Source organism: Clinocottus analis, unplaced genomic scaffold, assembly GCF_023055335.1.
Source record: "Clinocottus analis isolate CAN_PGR_092001 unplaced genomic scaffold, fCliAna1.0.p SCAF_27, whole genome shotgun sequence".
In the NCBI taxonomy this organism is placed as follows: domain Eukaryota; kingdom Metazoa; phylum Chordata; class Actinopteri; order Perciformes; family Cottidae; genus Clinocottus; species Clinocottus analis.
This window is the reverse complement of record NW_027176009.1, coordinates 2633603-2652941: the sequence shown is the minus strand read 5'-3', so window position 1 is coordinate 2652941 and position 19339 is coordinate 2633603. Positions and strand designations below refer to the sequence as shown.

At 41.0% G+C, this 19339-nt stretch overlaps 1 protein-coding gene across 2 annotated transcripts; it reads right to left on the bottom strand.

Annotated features, from left to right (window-relative positions):
- Window positions 1-6839: 6839 nt before the first annotated feature.
- On the bottom strand, window positions 6840-15806 carry caly (calcyon neuron-specific vesicular protein). 2 transcript variants are annotated; one of them, XM_068592231.1, is made up of 5 exons: window positions 15717-15806; window positions 12778-12940; window positions 11909-12025; window positions 11056-11169; window positions 6840-8662 (listed from the first exon to the last, which is right to left on the bottom strand). In XM_068592231.1, exons 2-5 carry the CDS (start codon window positions 12904-12906, stop codon window positions 8417-8419), a joined length of 606 nt encoding a protein of 201 aa, XP_068448332.1. In that variant the 5' UTR covers window positions 12907-12940; window positions 15717-15806; the 3' UTR covers window positions 6840-8416. The 2 variants fall into 2 exon arrangements, with proteins under 2 accessions (XP_068448332.1, XP_068448333.1); XM_068592232.1 differs by having other exon boundaries at window positions 6840-8659.
- Between the last annotated feature and the right edge of the window lie 3533 nt (window positions 15807-19339).

Genomic DNA, 19339 nt, shown 5'->3' with positions numbered 1-19339 from the left:
TAGTAAGAAATAAACAGTAACCAGGAAAGTAATATGAAAGAGGCAAACTAACCAGGCAGGGAGTATAGGAATCAGCATCCGGGAGATCGAACAGGGCTCAGTAAATGGAAAACAGTATTGGAATCAAGATCAGGATCTGGATCAGGATCGAACTCAGGTAATTAACAAACACTTTAGCCTTGGTAAAAGACAACCTGGTAACTGACCACTAAAAGTGGATCGGTATATACACTACTGAATCAGTGAAATGGGAAGAAGCTGAGAGCTGGGGGGGGAGAGCAGATCAGATGGGAGGGTTGACCAGAGGACAGGTGAGTGTGGCTTGGTCTGTGATGACAACACAGTTAGTAATAATGACAATGAGACAGTGATAACACTATGGACCTTCAAAAATGTTAGAGAGAAATAAATGAACAATTGGTTTTGGAGCATGTTGCCGTGCTTCTCTGGCTGTGACGCCATTTTTTCGGGAAGCCCAGATACTGGCGGGATCCCTGGAACATGTCAAAGATTAGAAACTGGTTGGGGGTTGTGAGATGTTGTCAGGGTCCTAGACCCTTTTAGCCAAACCCCTGTTTACTGGTCTGGACTGGCAGACTTGTCTGCTATATGGTCATGAAGAGAAAGCAAGGGCAATTCGATTAGATTAATTTGGAAGATTATGATGATAAGCCCTAATTCAGTTTTTGTCAGTATATTACTATTGTTATCAACCTGATTGTCACCTGATTATCATGTATTATAAGTTACAATTGAGGAATATGATTATTGTACTCATGAAACATGATTTTGCAGCAGCGACTTTAGGGACATTATAAGTGGTATATGAATACTGCTTTTTCATTCATGTGTAACATTATTCAAGTTTATGTATATTGTGCATATATTTTCACACAGGCAGAACATATATAAACCGCAAACAAAGAGATAAACCTGCTCCATCACTAATGTTTTTTTTCATGATGGATTATAGTTGATTAGTAGATCATCATCTACTAATCTAGTTTTTTCATCAGTAATTTTCCAAGCAAAATTGTAAAAATAAATCCAGTTACAGCCTCCTAATTGTGAGGATTTATTTCTTTTCTTTGTTTTCTGTGATCATAAACTTCAAATTTGATTGAAATAGATCCAAACATTTGATTGCAACCCCTTGGGAACAACACACTGTGATGCATTTTTCATGATCTGACATGTTCTAAATCGAAATGATCTCGACAGTATTTGCCAATGAAAATAATTCTAGGTTCCAGCTCTTATTAGTTATTTCACAATAATACAGTTACAAAAACAGGTGGGTCTGATTTAAAGGGACAGTCCAGTTGTTTAGTGTGGCACTTTAATACATTTGACACACAAGAGACATGTTTTTAAAAGATTAGTCAACACCAAAGCAGCAGAGGCTTTGATGTCTGTAGCATGTGCCTCCAAAAGCATATTTCATAATACAACATTCATCAGACACCACTTCATTGCAATGGCAAGTTATTTGAAAACACCACATTTTCATAAAAAAAGATTTAGATTTCCTTGATAACATAATCAATTATTTTTAAGAATTACGATTTTGGAGATCTTGCTTGACAAAAAAAAGAAGAGAAGAGAAGTCACGGGCTCCTCGTGATGAGTTACTTTGAAATCAGAGGGAAATTTGGAAAACAAAATTAAAAGCACAACTTTTCCAACAAGGTCAGGTTATAAATAGTCCAAAGTTCAAAATAAGATGTTACTCTGTTTTTCTTAAGTGCTCCCCTGTGAACGGAGAGCAATTACAGTTATTTTAATGAACTGTAGGCTCACAGACAGTATCTTCATCTTCATAAAACTACTGATACCACAGCGCTGGTATTACATGACACAGAAACCAGACCTCTTGTCTGGATACGTTTAGGAATCATGTTGATTGATAAACAACTGGACTGTATGGTAAATCCACTTTGGGTTTATAGGAACAGTGTGACATACATTTTTAAACTCAAAGATCCAAACTGCGTTCGTGCTGCGTCATGCTCTACATTACTTCTGAGGATTTTCTGATAACTCATCTCGTGCTACGTATTAGCTGACCGAGTCAGGGATTCAACAGATAACCATTAATCACACCGTGACCTTCCTCTCAACCAGGCCCATCTAAAGCTCATTCATCCCTATTTGCCATGCTGCTCTGCGGGTCGATAATTGGCAAAGCAAAACACAGATTAAACCCAATTTGGAGGGTTTCAACTTGAAGCTTAGCAGAGACAGCCGGGCTCAGGCTGAACTGGAGTTCACTGCGCTCTGGTCCTCGCTGCCTGTCTGAGGCTCTGAGGCTGCACCGGGAGGGGACCGCAAACCTAAATCAAACCAGTCTGTTCTGTGTGTGTGTGTGTGTGTGTGTGTGTGTGTGTGTGTGTGTGTGTGTGTGTGTGTGTGTGTCTGTGTCGGGAGAGAGAAAGGGGGAAAGAAAACAGTGCGTGTGTGTGTGTGTGTGTGTGTGTGTAAGCATATAACAGTTCACTTCTCCCAGCGATACCATCTTTAATAGAAACCAACTTCCAGCATTCAAACTCCATTTGTCTCATTAATCTATTACCTTAAAGTTTAATTGCAGGATGTCGTAAAACGATTTGGTCTATGAGTAATGACAATATTTCGGCTCCGTAATGGCCAGAACAAAGCAAACCAAAGCTAAGCTAAGCAAAGCCGTTTGTTTTTCTTCCTCACGGCATGTCTGGGCTGCAGATTTGGGCCTTTACCTCGCCGTGTCGGTCGGATAATTGTTTACTGGCGAGGTTGTTGTTGCAATAGGGCAACATCACGGCAGGATAACAAACTAATGACTAATTTCATGGCCATTGAGTCATTTTAAAAAGACCATCACGAGGATCAACTTTAAAGAGCAACTGTGACTAATCCGACAGCAGGTACTCAAGGTGTAGTCAACAGGATATAATACCCTTGTAAAGTGAAACAAGAGGGGTATTAGGATGTCTCCACATCAGCCTTTTACTGACTCTAATGGCCTTTTAGAAAACATAATCCACTTAAATTATGCTCATCTGACTGTGGTTCAAAATAAGCAGAGAAAGACCGCATTCCTCTCTGCAACCGTGGGAGATGACCTCTAGGTGGCAGCGTACCTCACGAAACCTCCACCACTGTAACAACAACATCACTCCAATTACAAAACCTCTTCAATTGTCCGCTCTTTTATTTGCTCCGCAGGGCAACGAAACTGGATGACAGTGCGTCCGAACACACGATAAGTTATGATCAGCTGCCCCGGCCCTCGCTCCTGCCCTTTAAACAGCAGCTTGATAGGATCTGTGAGGCGCGCTGGGCATGTATAGTGTTACTCTCATCAAAGGGGACTGAATGGGGGTGAATGGAGGATGATGTGTGTACTGCCTCTGCTTAGTGGAGGCATTTCCAGCTGGCGCCAGGGCAGAGGAAACCCACTGAGACACACAACAACACACACAGACACAGGGGTCAGCCTGGATTCACCCTCCTCCTCCACCGCCACCTCCAGGCCTCTTGGCCTCCACCGCCTCCTCTTCTTCTACCCAAACCCTCACCCCCCGCCTTCTCTTCCCAGGCCTGGCCGCCTCTCATCTGCTCTTTCTCTCTTGTTCATCTTTTCTTCTGCTTTTTCTTCCATCCCTCTGCTGTCTCCTTTTCGCTTCTTTGCTTTCTCTTCCTATTCATCAAACTTAATTACATTTTAGTACACTTAAAAATGCTCTAAAGGGCCAACTTGGAGGTTTTAGTTTTTTTTTTGTGCGAGAGTATAAAGCATAAGATTTATTGATATACTTACAGTTAAGTGTAGGAGTAACATTTAAGAGCAACTCTTAAGTAATCAAATGATTTACCACATGCAGGGCACATCTCATTTTCAATCCCGTCGCATTTAATGGCAACATGCATCCTGTATAGCCGGTTGAAGCAGTGACGATTAATTGAGATTAGGCACTGACTTTGTGTGGCCAGGGATAGCACATTGGTCCCGAGCAAATCGGGTTGCAGGTACCTTTTGTGAGCATGGACGCCCGCTAATTCTAGCGATCGACTGCTATGCAGCGGGTCTTACCAGGAAAAGCAGTGGGATTCTTAATAACGTGGAAGGCACAGTCACACATGCGCGAATGCAGACGAAGGAGGTAATACTCACGCTGAAAGGAGGAAGTGCAAAGTGGGGTCAACCACACACACACTGCTATTAGTTAAGGCCAGTCAAAGTTCACTGAAGTTTAACTTTGTGAAATAAAATACACATTTTGCACATTGAGGTGATCGCAAACCGGATAAATAATAAAGTACCCTTTCAAACCTTCAAATTAAATGCAAATGATAAAACTACCTTGATTTCTATATAGCTTCAGCTAAAGTTTTCGTACAGTTTGTATCGCCAGCTGTTTTCTCCTGTTTCAATGATATGTGAAGCTAAGCTAACTAGGTGCAGGCTACAGGTTCATAATTAATGTAGAGACAAGAGAGTGGCAAGATTCTTGTCATCTAACTCCCCACGCTAGAAGGAAAAATATGCATATTTTCCAAAATAAGGTGGTGAGCAGGAGTAAAAGTGAAAGATTTTCTCCTTCACTTTAATCCCTAATATTATTTTTAATTTATTTGATAAATATGGGCTTTGCTCTCTAACCTACCTTCCTCTTTGCTTTCATCTCCTTCCTCGGCTCTCGGCCTACAGTACCCATCTTGTTATTGTATATTCTGTTGTGTTAAAAGAATGCCACAGTTTTAAGAGGACGCTCCATCCTACACCTCTTAGCAGTATTTAAATCACCACAAAGCTCCGTTCTTCCTCTCCAACATTTGAGTGGCATCGGGGCACAGAAGACTTTGATGCTCGTGGGATGTCATCAGCGGCTAAATGACTCTGCCCTCCCTCGCAGTCTTCTGCGGGGGAGGGAGACCCCGAACGGTCAGGACAAATTAAAAAGTCAACCTGCTATTTTACTGTTCAGATCTGTTGACGCTATAAAGCAGGAAAATGGGGCTTGGCGGCCTTTACGTGACTACTCGGCTGATTTTACGTGATTTTCCCCCGGCCCTGAATCTAAGCCTTTTTTTTGGCACAACATGTTATGCTTTGACCAGGCATGGAATCTGTAAATGCCCTAATAAATATTTTTTTAACACATTATTCAGTTCCATGCCCTGGGCCAACTGCGTGTAAAGTATGTCACCCAGTAACAGTGGGGAGAAAAAAGAGCCTAAAGGCTAAACAGCATAATGTAGATTTAATTAACAAGCTAAGCATGGGCTCTCACACACACACACACACACACACACACACACACACACAAACACACACACACTCACACACACAAATATGTACGTGTGCAACACAAAGGCACGTGCACGAAAACTTTAGCAAACACACATGATTCTATTTCTCTTGCTCTCACACACACACACACACACACACACACACACACACACACACACACACACACACAAAATCCAAGCCACACATCCCTGGGTTTGAGCGATGGTGTGAAAATATGTGAGTGTAAATGAGATGCAGACAGGCTCACAGCAGTGAACCCAGCAGAGAGAGAGAGAGAGAGAGAGAGAGAGAGAGAGAGAGAGAGAGAGAGAGAGAGAGAGAGAGAGAGAGAGAGAGAGAGAGAGAGAGAGAGAGGGAGGATGTGGCTTGGCTTTGAATTGCTAAACCAACGCTTGGGGAGGAAGGACTCATATTTTGAATTCTATGCATACTGATCATCTTTGAGCAACAGAGTGTAAAAGGAGCTGTACATTTTGATTTTGCTGTGTTTTTTTCCTCCTTCAAACCAGACTCTGAGGAGCAAATGTTGCTAAAAAAAAAAAAAAAAAAAAGAATGAGTTAGAATGTTGTACAAAATGTTTACCAAAATTAAGTTAGAACGTTTTATATTTAGTTAAAATGTGCTTTACTGCAAGTCCCAAAAGTAAATTAAATACATGTAATCAAGTACTATAAGTACTGATTATTTTTGATTTAATTACTTTATATTTGCCCTGTGATGGACTGGCGACTTGTCCAGGGTGAACTCTGCCTTCGCCCTTTGACAGCTGGGATCGGCTCCAGCGCCCCGCGACCCTAATGAGGATAAGCGGTTCAGATAATGGATGGATGGATATTTCATTTCGGAGGTAGGTTTACTCCACAAAATGTATTTGACTACTGGACAACAGTACTATTAACAGTACCGTAAACTCATCATCATAGGATATCATATCGTGTGGTCCAGCTGCGACGTTAAAATACTACTTACAAGTAAAAGTAATGTTAATAATCCAATAATAATAATATAACATGAACTCAGGTCTATTCACTGTAATGGATTACTTTTTAAAATGTGTCACCCTTTTACCGTAAAAAAAATTCATTACGTTTTTCCCGAATATAGAAAGTGGTATGAAATAGAATAATTAAATTAAAGTACCTCCTAACTGCACCGAAGGAGAGGACTTGAGTAGTAAATAAAAGCTTACAGTGTGTCCTTCACGTCCTTCCACCGCGGACTCTGCTCTATAAGTGTGTTGCTGTTGGTTGAAAAACACAAAATGAATGGTTTCTGTTCAATACAACTGCTAATATTTCATCAGTTCCCATTATTTAAGGTCATCAGAGGCAATATATGTAAATCAACGGGTCCAGTTGTGAATGAGACACTTCAGTCATTTATTTCTGTTCAGTCAGTGACATCAGAGCAGATGGCTCTGATGTAAATGTTTGGCACTTGAAGCCAGAGGACAAGCTGTGCTGTGATCTCACACACTCACACGAAGAGTTTGGATCCAAAATGAGAATGTCACCGTTTGGAAAAGAGAAAAAAGGTAGATCAAAATCAGTGTGGCAGGTACTTAAGATTTGAGAGAGAATTGTGACAGAGGAAGAAACACAATATCCACATAACTTGTTCCCTTTAAAAGTGAATGTGCAATGGATTGGAAAGGAACTCTTTATCTTTAACAAAGCAAGATTTACAAACACAACTTTATGTTGGAAAGACACCAAATAAAAGACACGGAGATTTGTTAATGAAATAAATAGAAACATGTGAAGACAATAGAAGCTTTTAGGTAGTACATCATGAGCACTGATTACATCTACTGCATGATTAGAGCAGCTACTTCATACATTCATATATGATGAGTCAACGCTGTGGTTAAACTGTACATGTTGTCAATGTTCATTTTCAGTGCACGCAGTACAGAATACTTACAGCAACGCACATCAAAAACAAAATCTAGTAACAAAACTCATAATTTGCTAGTTTTTACAATCATCTTCCACACATGGAAATACAGCATTATTGAAACGTACATATTTTTTGTAGTAATAAGTTAACAGTAGTTTGCTAACATCATCATGTCACATAATGAAGAGATGTACAGTGGCTTCAGAACATTTTCATGCCCGTTTTACATGTTGCAAACTTTATTGCGTTATAGATTTAAGTTATAATTGTGAAAATGGACTTGTTTGGCAACTCATTTCTACACACAATACCCCATCATGACAATGAGGTTGTTGTTTTTCCAGTAGATTTTGAATAGTTTGATGCTCTCCAAAGCCGCGTGAGTCTCTTTAAAACACTAACAGAACTGCAATTTACCGTTTCCAGATAATCGCACGCGAAATCTCAATTTTCGACACAACATTAAAATGGTCAATTATAGTTCCTTGTCTTAATGTTGAAAGTGTGAGCACATTTGCTGATGATTTCATACATTCCCCTCTGAAAATAAAGCAATAGACAGCGAGATAACGAGACGCAGTGATGAGGAGAAACTCGCAGTGATCTCATTAAAAACTTGTTATCTTCACTTCTCAGTCTGAGCTCTCGCTTCGCTTCTCTTCTCACACCTCCAACTCTCGCAGAAGAGTACACAAAATCATACAGTGTATGTACGTAATGCACACACACACACACGCACACATGCACACAAACATGCATGCAATACATATGCGCTCATGTGAGCATTTACAGTGTACATACACACACTGAATGCAGATGGCGGCGATTACTCACGCCTCAGTAACACTGTAAAAGTCAGGCACATTCTCCAACACTTTAATAACATTCCTGCCCCTAACCACAACATCTCACCACACGCACACACACACACACACACTCACTCACACACACGCGCGTACACACACTCACACACAAAGTTGGGTATTAGACTGTAATACAAAAATTAACGGATATAAGTGGATTGAAGTTGAGTAAACATGAGGTTTACGGCGCTGATGTACATTTCCAGTAGTTATACAGACACCTTCATGGTTTGGGAGCACCAGTATTAACGAAAGGAGGAAAGGAAATTAAATTCCTGAACCAATACAATCAAAAATGCATCTACTCTACTTCCCCATAACCACTTCCTCCCTTTCATGCCAGCGTTTCGGTCAGACCCGTCACTCCTCTTCCTCCTGCACTCCTTTCAGCTGCTCACTGCCTTGTTCGGCCGCCTCGGCCTCCTTCAAAGCGCTGATGACTGGTAGCCATGGCATTGGCAGCTCCGGCCCGGTCCTCTTGACCTGGTTGAGGTGGCTGAGGGCGGCGTACAGCCCGCTGTTGGCCCCGCCACGGACGCCCGGCTCTTCTTCCTGCTGCTGCTCTGTGTAGTACATCTCCAGAGCTGCCGGGGTGCAATGCTTCTGCTGTTACCGCAGAAGGACAAACACGTCGTTGTTGGTTTCAAGCTGACAAACTGCTCTGATGTAAACAACATGGGTCCATACAGCAGGTCAACATAGACGGCATATTTGTTCCTGAAATTCATCACTTTGGGGTTATTTTTGCTTCAGTAATTATGATTACCACTCTTTTATCAGTACATGAGGACATTTCAGGAGACTGAAAGGGTGCATACATTGTTTGAGTCCTAGTAAATTGTAAATCATCAATATGTTAATAGTGACTTGAATATGTGTTGATATTTTACAAAAGGTAACACTATGTTTAGTAATTACCAACACATGAGGAACTAACTGCTGGTAAACAACTAGTTAACAGATAGTTGAAAGTAACTACTAATCAAATTATATAGTGTCTCATGATTAATAATTTGGGAAACAACCGTTAATGAACTAATAGGCAATTCATTGTTCATGTTTATCTGTGAACATGTACAATGGTGCTTTACCTAATGCATAGTTCTTGATTACTTCTTAATAAAATTTCTCCTTGAAAAAATTTCTCCTTGGAGATTAATAAAGTACTTTTCATTCATTCGTAATGCTCTAAATGGCTCTAAACCAATAACGTATCATGACTTAATTATTACCCCTAAATAGATCTGGAAGGATGGCAAATTGTTGTCGGTCAACAGAAAGTTACCGTCGGACTGGTTCACTGGACAAAAAGCCAGTTGGATTACTTTCCATTGACTTTCAATCAGTTGCCATTGGATTCTTCCTCAACATTTAAGCTGATACTTTCAGGTTTTGTTCTAAAAGATAATCTTTACAAAAACAAAAAAATGGAAACCAAACTAATGGACACAAAATAGAAAAGAGAAATTATACTGGGTAATATCGAAGTAATAATTTGTTATTGGTTAAGTGCCTTTTATATAATTGTATGAGTAACTGCATAGTTTGCTAGCAGCTAGTTCCTCATTGGTTCCTTGGTAACATTGTTGAGTTCCTTATTGTAAAGTGTTACCGACAGTTCTCACGATTTGTTTATTCTATATTATATTGTATATTAATAGAGGTCTCTGTGTAAAGTCATGTGAGACTGTATTGTGATGTAACTCCTGACCTGTGGAAACTTAATGTCGTGCGATACCGATTGTCACAATTTAAGTTTGTCTTTGCGTCCTTTGGGGAAAAGTTCCTAAAACTACACCTCAGCTGAAGAAGCTTTTCAGAGGAGCACTAAAGCCAAGTTCTTTCAGATGGTGCTGGCAGTGTTGACCGTCCCGATCAACGTTTACAGTACTAATACACAACGGTTGTAAGGTCAATTTAAAACCCTGACGTGCAACATCTTTAAAGTCAAATGTACTTGTTTTTGAGGAGGGTGAGTGTGTACGAGACAACGTTGGTGAAGTCAATCAAACAAACTGAGCGCCCATCCTGTTAATGTTATGTTATGGACGTTGTGTTGACCTCACAAGCGCTTCTCCTCCGAGGATCCACTCGCTGACCTTCCCTCTCAGTGAGGAGTCGAACCTCTCAAAAGCACGGCAGTGATTTTGCCTCCCTCCATCCTCACTCCTCTTTTTTTTTATGTCTCCAACAACGCATTAACAGGAGAAGAAAAAAAATGCTGAAAGCAACTGTAACCGGCAAAAACTTCAAAAGCCTTGCCGGAAGGTCTCCCTCCCTCCCTCCCCCTTCCCTTCTTTGCTTCCCCCCTCACTGTTAAGCCTTTAATCACAGTTTAGTCACGCTCAGCCCTAATTAAAGACCCCTCCGATTCACAGGCGGGCGTCCCAATCTCTGCCTGACCAGAAAGCGGGCTCTGTGGCTCCCTCCTCCTCTCATTTCTTATGTGAGACAGCCGGGCTCTTTAACTAACATGCGTGGCAGCGGTGGCTCGCTACACGATGCCTCCAAGGTGTCGTTGGGAGATAATGAGTTTGAGTTTCCAGCTCCAGTTTTTAGAGAATCCTCCCAAAGTGAGTGATGCGAGGGTGTGCCGAGAAACAAAACACCAGCTGCGCGGTAGACTGTGTAAGTGCCCTTTGAGTGGGTGACGCACAGACTACTACGGCCTGGATAATGAAATAAGAAGTCTGTGCTATCGAAGGACGAGACTAATACATGGGTTAGCTCTGCTCTTCTCTGCTGCACTGCAAGGAAGATTCAATTTCACTTCCTTAATCATGAAAATCAATGTGTCTGCATCTGTGTGTGGCGCTTGTCTGCAGACACACAGTTAATGTACATTCAATTTTCTGCACGGATGGTGAAAATTAAATAAAAAAAATTACATATGCTAAGCAGCGATGTAATAACTATGTGAGTTCATCTATGTTTGTGTGTGTGTGTGTGTGTGTGTGTGTGTGTGTGTGTGTGTGTGTGTGTGTGTTCACGTTGCCTACCTTGAGGATAAAACCTTCTGGGCAGGTAAGTTGGTCGTACCACATGGCTTTGTACATTAGCAGGAGGAGCAGGCTGGTCAGGAAGGCCAAAGTGATGAGGATCAGACCTGTGATCTGAGCAACAACACACACACACACACACACACACACACACACACACACACACACACACACACACACACACACACACACACACACAAGGGCCTTCAATACTAAAAAAGAATAAGGCTGGCAATATCATTTGGTTTTTGCTAACACATTCTGTGAAAAGACCAAACGTCGTCTCTTGATACTTTCTGGCTTCTTAACTCTGTGCCTGGCTCTCAGCCTCAATTCCATTAATCGAAGAGAGATACAAAATCTAATATTGAAAATATTAAATCCAATTTGAAAAATTGTTCAATATTTTTGCAAACCAGCAACGCTATTTAGTTGCAAACGCTACTCAAACAGGAAGATTAAGTGAGTTTGTTAGGGAGTATTTTAATACACATTTGGAAACAAGAAAGTACTGCTTGTGGGATTGACTGAAAATAAACCAGCGTATGTGTGATCAAGGTATCATGGCAAACATCTGCCAAACATCAGCCATTATTAAAAAAAAACAATTTTATTATTGTGTTTTATTGTGTGACTGAAATAAATGGTCTGCCACAGCATATGAAAAAAAAATCTGAATTCCATAGGAAACATTTCTATTCAATATTTTTTCAGCTCCATGATGGCGTCTGTAGTTTAGTACATGGCGCTTCGGATACACGATTAATACTTGTAACTTTGTAAGTGATCGCTCCATTGTTGTTTTTTGGTCTGGAACATAAGCCGACTCACAGACGTCGGGTTGCTGTTGTACCTTGGCTTTGTCTGAAACATCGCTGTAGAAGTTGATATTCAGCTTCTTGATATTGGGCAGGTACAGCTTGTTCTTCTTCTGCTGCAGCTGATACCGTGTCGACGTCTTCACAATGACCTGAAGCAGAAACAACACACTATTACAGTGACTCTTATGGACCTACAAATCTGTGATTTCTTTTACATTATGGTTGTTCCCAGTGTTCAACACAGTGTGTGTGTGTGTGTGTGTGTGTGTGTGTGTGTGTGTGTGTGTGTGTGTGTGTGTGTGTGGGTGTGTGTGTGTGTGTGTGTGTGGGTGTGTGTGTGTGTGTCACCCATTCAAAATACAATTTCCCATGTCTAAAAATACACAAGCATCATTTGCAAAAGCAGACCCATTTAATCAATGCCTTAAAAACACATTTGGGAGGTACAAAGTGTTTTTTTTATGTTAATGTTTCAGCAACATCTAATCAGCCTGTGGAACATCCTGTGCTACTGAGTGTTTCATCCGACAAAAAAAAAAATGAACGTGAGCGCCTTTCTCTTGCATTATGCATTCAAAAGGTGCCCGCATTGCGTGGGCTGATGCCAAGGTTTTAACCTGCCGTGGTAGGTAACGAGAGGTGAACACAGCAGTTTCACTGTTGGGGCCGGTGCTTGGAAGGTAAGTGTCCCCACGTGAGTTTTAATGGTGTTTGTCCAGATGTGTGCAGCGACTCGTCATCTGTTACTATTTCTGTAATGCACTGAAGCATCAATCATGGTTTGTTGTCGTCCACCACGAACAACCACGAATCACTGTATTTTAGGTTGTTTTTTTTTAAAACACAAGTAGGTAGGGACATCAACAGACTCACAAACACTGACCTAAGAGGCCGCTCTTACCTTGTCTGCGAACGGCTGCTGGAGCTGGTTGACCTCCAGGGGTGTGATGAGGGGGATGTTATCAAAGCCGTCGTCCCCAGACGGCTGCTTCTCCAGTTTGTCAGACAGATTGCTGCCGAGCTTCACCATGGCTGCTTAGGTGTCTGAAAATGCCTGGACAGATCTGGAGAGCAGGGACAGACAGCTCAGGTCAAACCGGCTCAAACTGCGCGCCTTGTAACCAAATATGACAGCGCTGCTTGTAGCTCAAAATCGAGGACACTGCCAGGGCACAAAAGAAGATGGAGACGGTGACAGTGTGATGAGGAGAAACAGGACAGGACCATAGACTGTATTTAAGGACAAGAGGAATATAGACTACAGAAAGAGTAGAATCTGATTTTAAAAAAGTGGGTCTGATACCAAAAGAATTAAGATTGGTATGCAATGTCAGACTGTTGGTTGGATGTATTAACGTGACATCTTGGACAAAGATTCATATTAACCTCAGGATGAATATTTTCACCTGTTCAAAATTAAGATCTTCTTGGTTACATTGTCGTTGAGAGTATTTATGTTGGCATGCTGATGTTGTCCTCAGCTGTCGACTCTTTGACTTGCTAGCTTGTTAAACGAAACACGATCAATGAATAATGGTCAAAAATAACAATTCTGAATTACAAATATCCAGGTTATGCTGGATAATTGTATGTCCTCGCGCAGTGACTTCCTGGAGTCTTTGCTGGCTGCGTGGCAATTGCTCAGAGCCAAAAGACGTCGTCTGGCAGATGACCTCAAGTAGAAAAAAACAAACCTGCGGTTTTAACACTTTAGGTTTTGTACCAGAGGTGCAGGTGGATTTCGTTACATTTAAACAAAGCAAATGTAGCGTGTTCCCTAGTTTCCGGTCTTCACGCCAAACTAAACAAGCTAACGTGCAGTAGCTACAAATATGAGACTTATATGAATCTTCTCGTCTAACTCTCAGCAACAAATCAAGTATGCATATGGTCCAAAATGTCTGTGTATTCCCTAGAAGGGAATAAAAATGTATTTATTATGGAAGTGGAACTGCATTTATATGGTTTGAAGTGGTGGTGTAAGTGACTTCAGACATCCTCAGAGGATTTTATGCAAGACAACAATCTAAAGTAAACATGTTTTAAAAACATATATATATATATATATATATATATATATATATATATATATATATATGTATATATATATATATATATATATATATATATATATATCAGCCCCATCGCTTCCTCCAAACTCTTATCTTTAATGTTTAGAATCGGCGTGTAAAAACACGGCGCCGAACGCCTCTCTGCTCTGATCAGGATTCTATTTTCTCTCCTCGATCAAATGATCATCTAAATGTGGAGGGAAGAGGTGAGGATCCACTTCTCTCATTCACACAATGCAACACAACACCTTCCCTCAGCCAAGGACCCCACAGGCCCCGATGACGCCAGTGACTCACAATAATGATACACTCACCAGGAGGCAAAGAGCTACAGTTTCTATATGCAGCGGGAGACGTCCCTGATGCACTGGGAAAGTGTTTTTGATCAAGGAGATGCAGGATTGTTTACGAAAGCTGCTGAAAACACACATGGCCTGCTAAAGTCATTAAGTGAAAAAGATAATAGTGGTGCAATATGGGGGACAAAGATGTATCTTGATAAAGAACCTGTTCTTTTTAGTTTTATTTCCATGCAGTTAAAGAGCATCATCAACGGATTAAAAAAAAGAGAGATTTAAGCGAGTATAATACTCAAGACCTATAGCCTCCTTGGTGTCCCTGGTGAGTGGGTGGCAAAAGTGGTCATCTGTGCTGACGACCATTTTTTTCCTCCCAACAGTAAGAGGGAAGTGTGGGTACGATGAATCATCCTGAATCTGTGATTAACAAATGAGCCGGGTGCTGCTGTCAAACACTCAGTGTTCCCACACTCTGACAGGAAATGAGTCCAGCAGTAGAGAGCTGCAAATGACATCTTTTGAATCCACATTGTACCCACAATTAAAACAATTATGGCCCACAATCTGGCATTTACTTGACAATTTAACAGGACTTTTAACAGGATAGGCAGGATGCAGCTTTGTGACGGTGGAGACGTGCTGTGTGAGGAATAGGTAAGAGCGGGCTGTTTATGCCTGAGCCTCTCAAGTTCTTCAGGGTCCACTGGCCATGCATATCTGAACCTGCTGCATCGAAGACTGCTGAGACAAGAGATACAGGCTGTGTGACCAGGAACCAGGGATGCAACAGCAGAACAGAGAGAGAGAGAGAGAGAGAGAGAGAGAGAGAGAGAGAGAGAGAGAGAGAGAGAGAGAGAGAGAGAGAGAGAGAGAGAACTAATGCTCTATCTAATCAGGCTGTTTCTACTTACTTTTATTATCTTAAATGTCAAACTCAACATTTTTTTGGACATGAGGCTTACGTTTAATGAGCTTCGGACTTAATCAATGTGTCCATAAGCCCGCAGGACAATCAATAGGCGACATGCGTATTTAATTGAAGCCGTTTATGTAACGTGGCGATAGCGCAAACGACAACGCAGTCCCTGCCACACGCACACACACACACACACACACACACACACACACACACACACACACACACACACACACACACACACACACACACAATAAAGATGCGACGCTCGTCCTTTCATTCACTAAAGCAGATGGGGAAAAAAAAAATCATGAATCTGCGGCACTAATTCACTTCATCACGTCATGGCACTGTCCTGTAGGGAGAATTACGCAGCGGTACACAGTAGCTCTCGACCCGCACACACACACACACACACACACACACACACACACACACACACACACACACACACACACACACACACACACGTGTGTGTGTCTGTGTGTCTGACGCACACAATAACGGCCGTGCACACAGAAACGTAGAAGAAGAAAGGAGAATATAAACTCACGGTGGTGTTCAGTGCTCGCTTGTCGCCGGTGGACGAGATCGGACCTCAGTGATGCTGCTGGGGGCGGGGGAGAGGAGGAGAGGGAGGGGGAGGAGGGGGGGGGGTCGGTGTGACCGTCGGTTGTCGTGGTGATGTGTGATTCACGGCAGCACTGCGCATGTATTCAGCGCTTCGGTGCTCCGGAGGAAGCTGGCATGCAGCGCAGCTCGGTGTGAATGCGCATCCCACCGCGGAGCACATGGGGTTGTGGCTGATCAGGAAATTGCGTTTTGTGTGCGGGAAACAGCCATATCTCGGTTTATCTGGGTGTTTGTCGTCAATGCGGTAAGACAGAGCCTCGAGGTCTACGGTTCGTCGCCGAGAGGAAACACATTGTGAATGAATAGCCACATAGTTGGTTGACTTTGAATTGGAGCGCGCGTCATAATTATAATTTGACGTGTGCACATGGCAACATGACTGATAGACACTGACGTAATTATTCATCCAGATAAAATAACCAAGAGGCAGCATGCAAATGAGTCGTATGGTCAACCCAAACTAAATATACAGTGACAATGCAAGATTCATTCCCTCACATTCACTTTTATGCCTCTAAATTAGAAAACAAAACTATTTTAGAAGAGCAGCAAGTTTCTGCTGGAGGTAAAGTCATGTTGCATAGAGGTTCTGGACTTAAGGTCAGCTTTGAGCTGTTCCCTTTACACTATACTGCTAAACACTTGTTGAGACGTTTGCGAGAGAAATGTTGCACTTTTTACTTCACATGTATTGAGTAGCTTTAGTTGCTCGGTACACGTTTAGCATTCATAATTATAATCATTGAATAACATGAAATAAGCAGAGGGATATTTTATCAGTGTGTTTATTAACACATATACACACAGTATGTGTCACTAATTTAACTTGTCCTATAAGACATATTTAATAGTACAACAACAGTGTTTATTATATTGTTATTCAAAATATGTTTATACAACAGAATCCACACCAACATGTATATCTGCTTACAACTACAATACAGCATTTTATAGACCAAATATTACATGCTTATTATGAATGCTAAATAAAAAGAATATACAACTCGCTTCATTCTGAATAATAATCACTTTTATTGTTGATTCTTTTTGCACCATTTTGCTGCTACAAACCTCTGTACTTTTTTTTTTTTTTTAGCATTATGCATTAAATTGAACTTGTCATAGAGTGTTTCTGGTATTGCTTCTTTAACTTAAGTGACAGATTTAAATAGTTCTCCTAATTTCAAATAAAGTTCTCAAGCTACAAAACACGACTTTGTAGATCAAAGGCCAGCAAACACGGCAGAGCTCGGTTGCCTTTGACATACCAACAGATATCCCGTGACCCAGATGACCTGAGGAATCTTCAAAGACATATTCAAGCATTTGTGTATTTATGGGTTATTAACTCTTGAGTCAAAAGTTTCTTGCTGTGAGGAAGCGTTTAGGGCAGCGTCTTACGGAGAGGTTTTTGTTCCATGGTGATGCGGTTCAGCTCCCTTAAGTGAAGGTGAGGAGGAGGCGATGCATATGCAGAGGTGCGTGTCAAAGAGAAGAGATGTATTTTTGAGTATGTATTCATACGTGTGTGCGTATGTGAGTGTGAGACAAGCATACGCTGAGAGAGAAAGAGAGAGAGGGAGAGAAGAGGGGAGGGTGATGTGTGTGGAGAATGAGTGGGAAGAAGGAGCCAGGCTCGTCTGCAGATTTAGATCAACCTTTTCATGGAAAGAGGACCCATGCTGTTTTCCTCTTTGGCCGTGGCTGACTGTATGAATTCATTATGCCTTTAGGGGAGCGCTCGTCCAAAAATCAGCACTGAAACCCCCGCGCCCCCCTGCCAACCCATCAATTGGGCCTACATTTATTATTTTGACCTTTCCTTTGCGGGGGAGTGACATCAAAGTGGATCCTCGACTAGTTCCTCTGTAAGGAGACGGAGGTGTCATCCTCACAGTGTGAGAGGCAGACTGCCGGCCTGCGCTGGTTTTGTTGTCAGAGAAGAAGAGAGACGGAGTCTGGGTCAACATAATTAAAATGAGAATCAATTTGGTTGCGGTGCATGGAAGGAAAACTGGGTGAAACCAGGCGTGGTAATGTTTGGGCTTGTTTGTTTGTGAACCTTTCACAAATTCAAATTTTGTATTTCAAATATATATTACTCCTACGACCTAAAAAAACTAAAAAAAAATATTGATAAATCAATTAAACTTATGGTTATATGTGTTTGTATCTGTTTAATTTAGTTAAAATATCCCTTATAACCATATCAATATTTGCATTTGTCACATTTGTTTCATATAAAGCATTAAAAATAAAAATACAATCTAATACAAATGATTGATGGAGGCAGACGTCATTATTGGTAATTTAGAGGTCTAAAAGCTTTCACAGGACATAGAAGAGAAAAGATACCCAAGAGTACCAAAAGTATTTTTGCAGTAAATTGGTTCAAATTGTTAAAGTGCATGTGAACATTTGAAGTGAAATAAAAATAACTTTTTTTCCTTGCTGAAATCATCTAAATGGATACATTTAATCAGACGTGATCACCAACAGAAAACAGACAGTCATTTCCTAAAGTTGTTTAATTTAACTAACCCTAAGTACCAGCATTTCAACTCACTGTAGTTTTAAAGCTTTTGTGTTGTTTTATTTGAGGCCGAGCGGTGAGGATGTGGTTGAAGGAAAAAGAAGAACAGATGGGGTTAGTGTTCACCAAAAACAATGCCAGCACAGTGCTTCCTTGTGTCTCCAATGTTTTCTTACAGCCGTTAACTTTGGTTGGCGACGTAAAATGAAGACCACAATATTTCATTTGAATCCAGTTGACAATCCAAGTGACAACAAGCACTTTAACTACCTTGAATTAACACAAATACGCATTTTGTAATGTTTTAGTTTGCTGATATTTAAATACGTTTTGGGGGAAGTTTTGTTTAAAGTTTATTAAATAATCTGCGTGTAAAAAAAAAGCTTTGAGACTGTAAAGAATACATACATACAGTTTATAGCACATCTGTAAAGGCTATTATACAGCATATAAAGAAACCTTTAGATCTAAAGTTTCCAACCTGATGGAGAGATAAGACTCAAAGAGATCGGCAGCAGGACTCGGCTCTGCTCTGCCATCCGAACTTCAACCATCTCTTCTCTGGCTCAGCGGAGCACCAAGCACCTTCTCTTCTCAACACAAAACTCATGTATTAAACAACATCACCCTCCTCTCACTGCATAATGTAACACTCTGTAAATATATCCTATCATTCTGTTTCTTTCTCACTCCTTGTTCAAACAGTATGCTCACACCACTATTAAAAGAAAACCAAGGTGGCTATTGCCGTCATTATTTTCGGCGTTATTTGGTAACACTCAAAACTCAAAACAGTGAAAAGATGGAAGATCATAAAAACGCAGACAAGTGTGAGTATTGCGGCTTCTATTTTATTTGTCACTTTTGTGGCGGACCAACACAGGAAGTTTTCCTTTTCTTTACAGGGATTTTAAACCTTCATGACAATAATATGTATTACTGTCTCAGAATACAAAAACAGTATTTTTTCTTGATCCTAATTTTTTCGCATTTATTTGATTTTCTTGGAG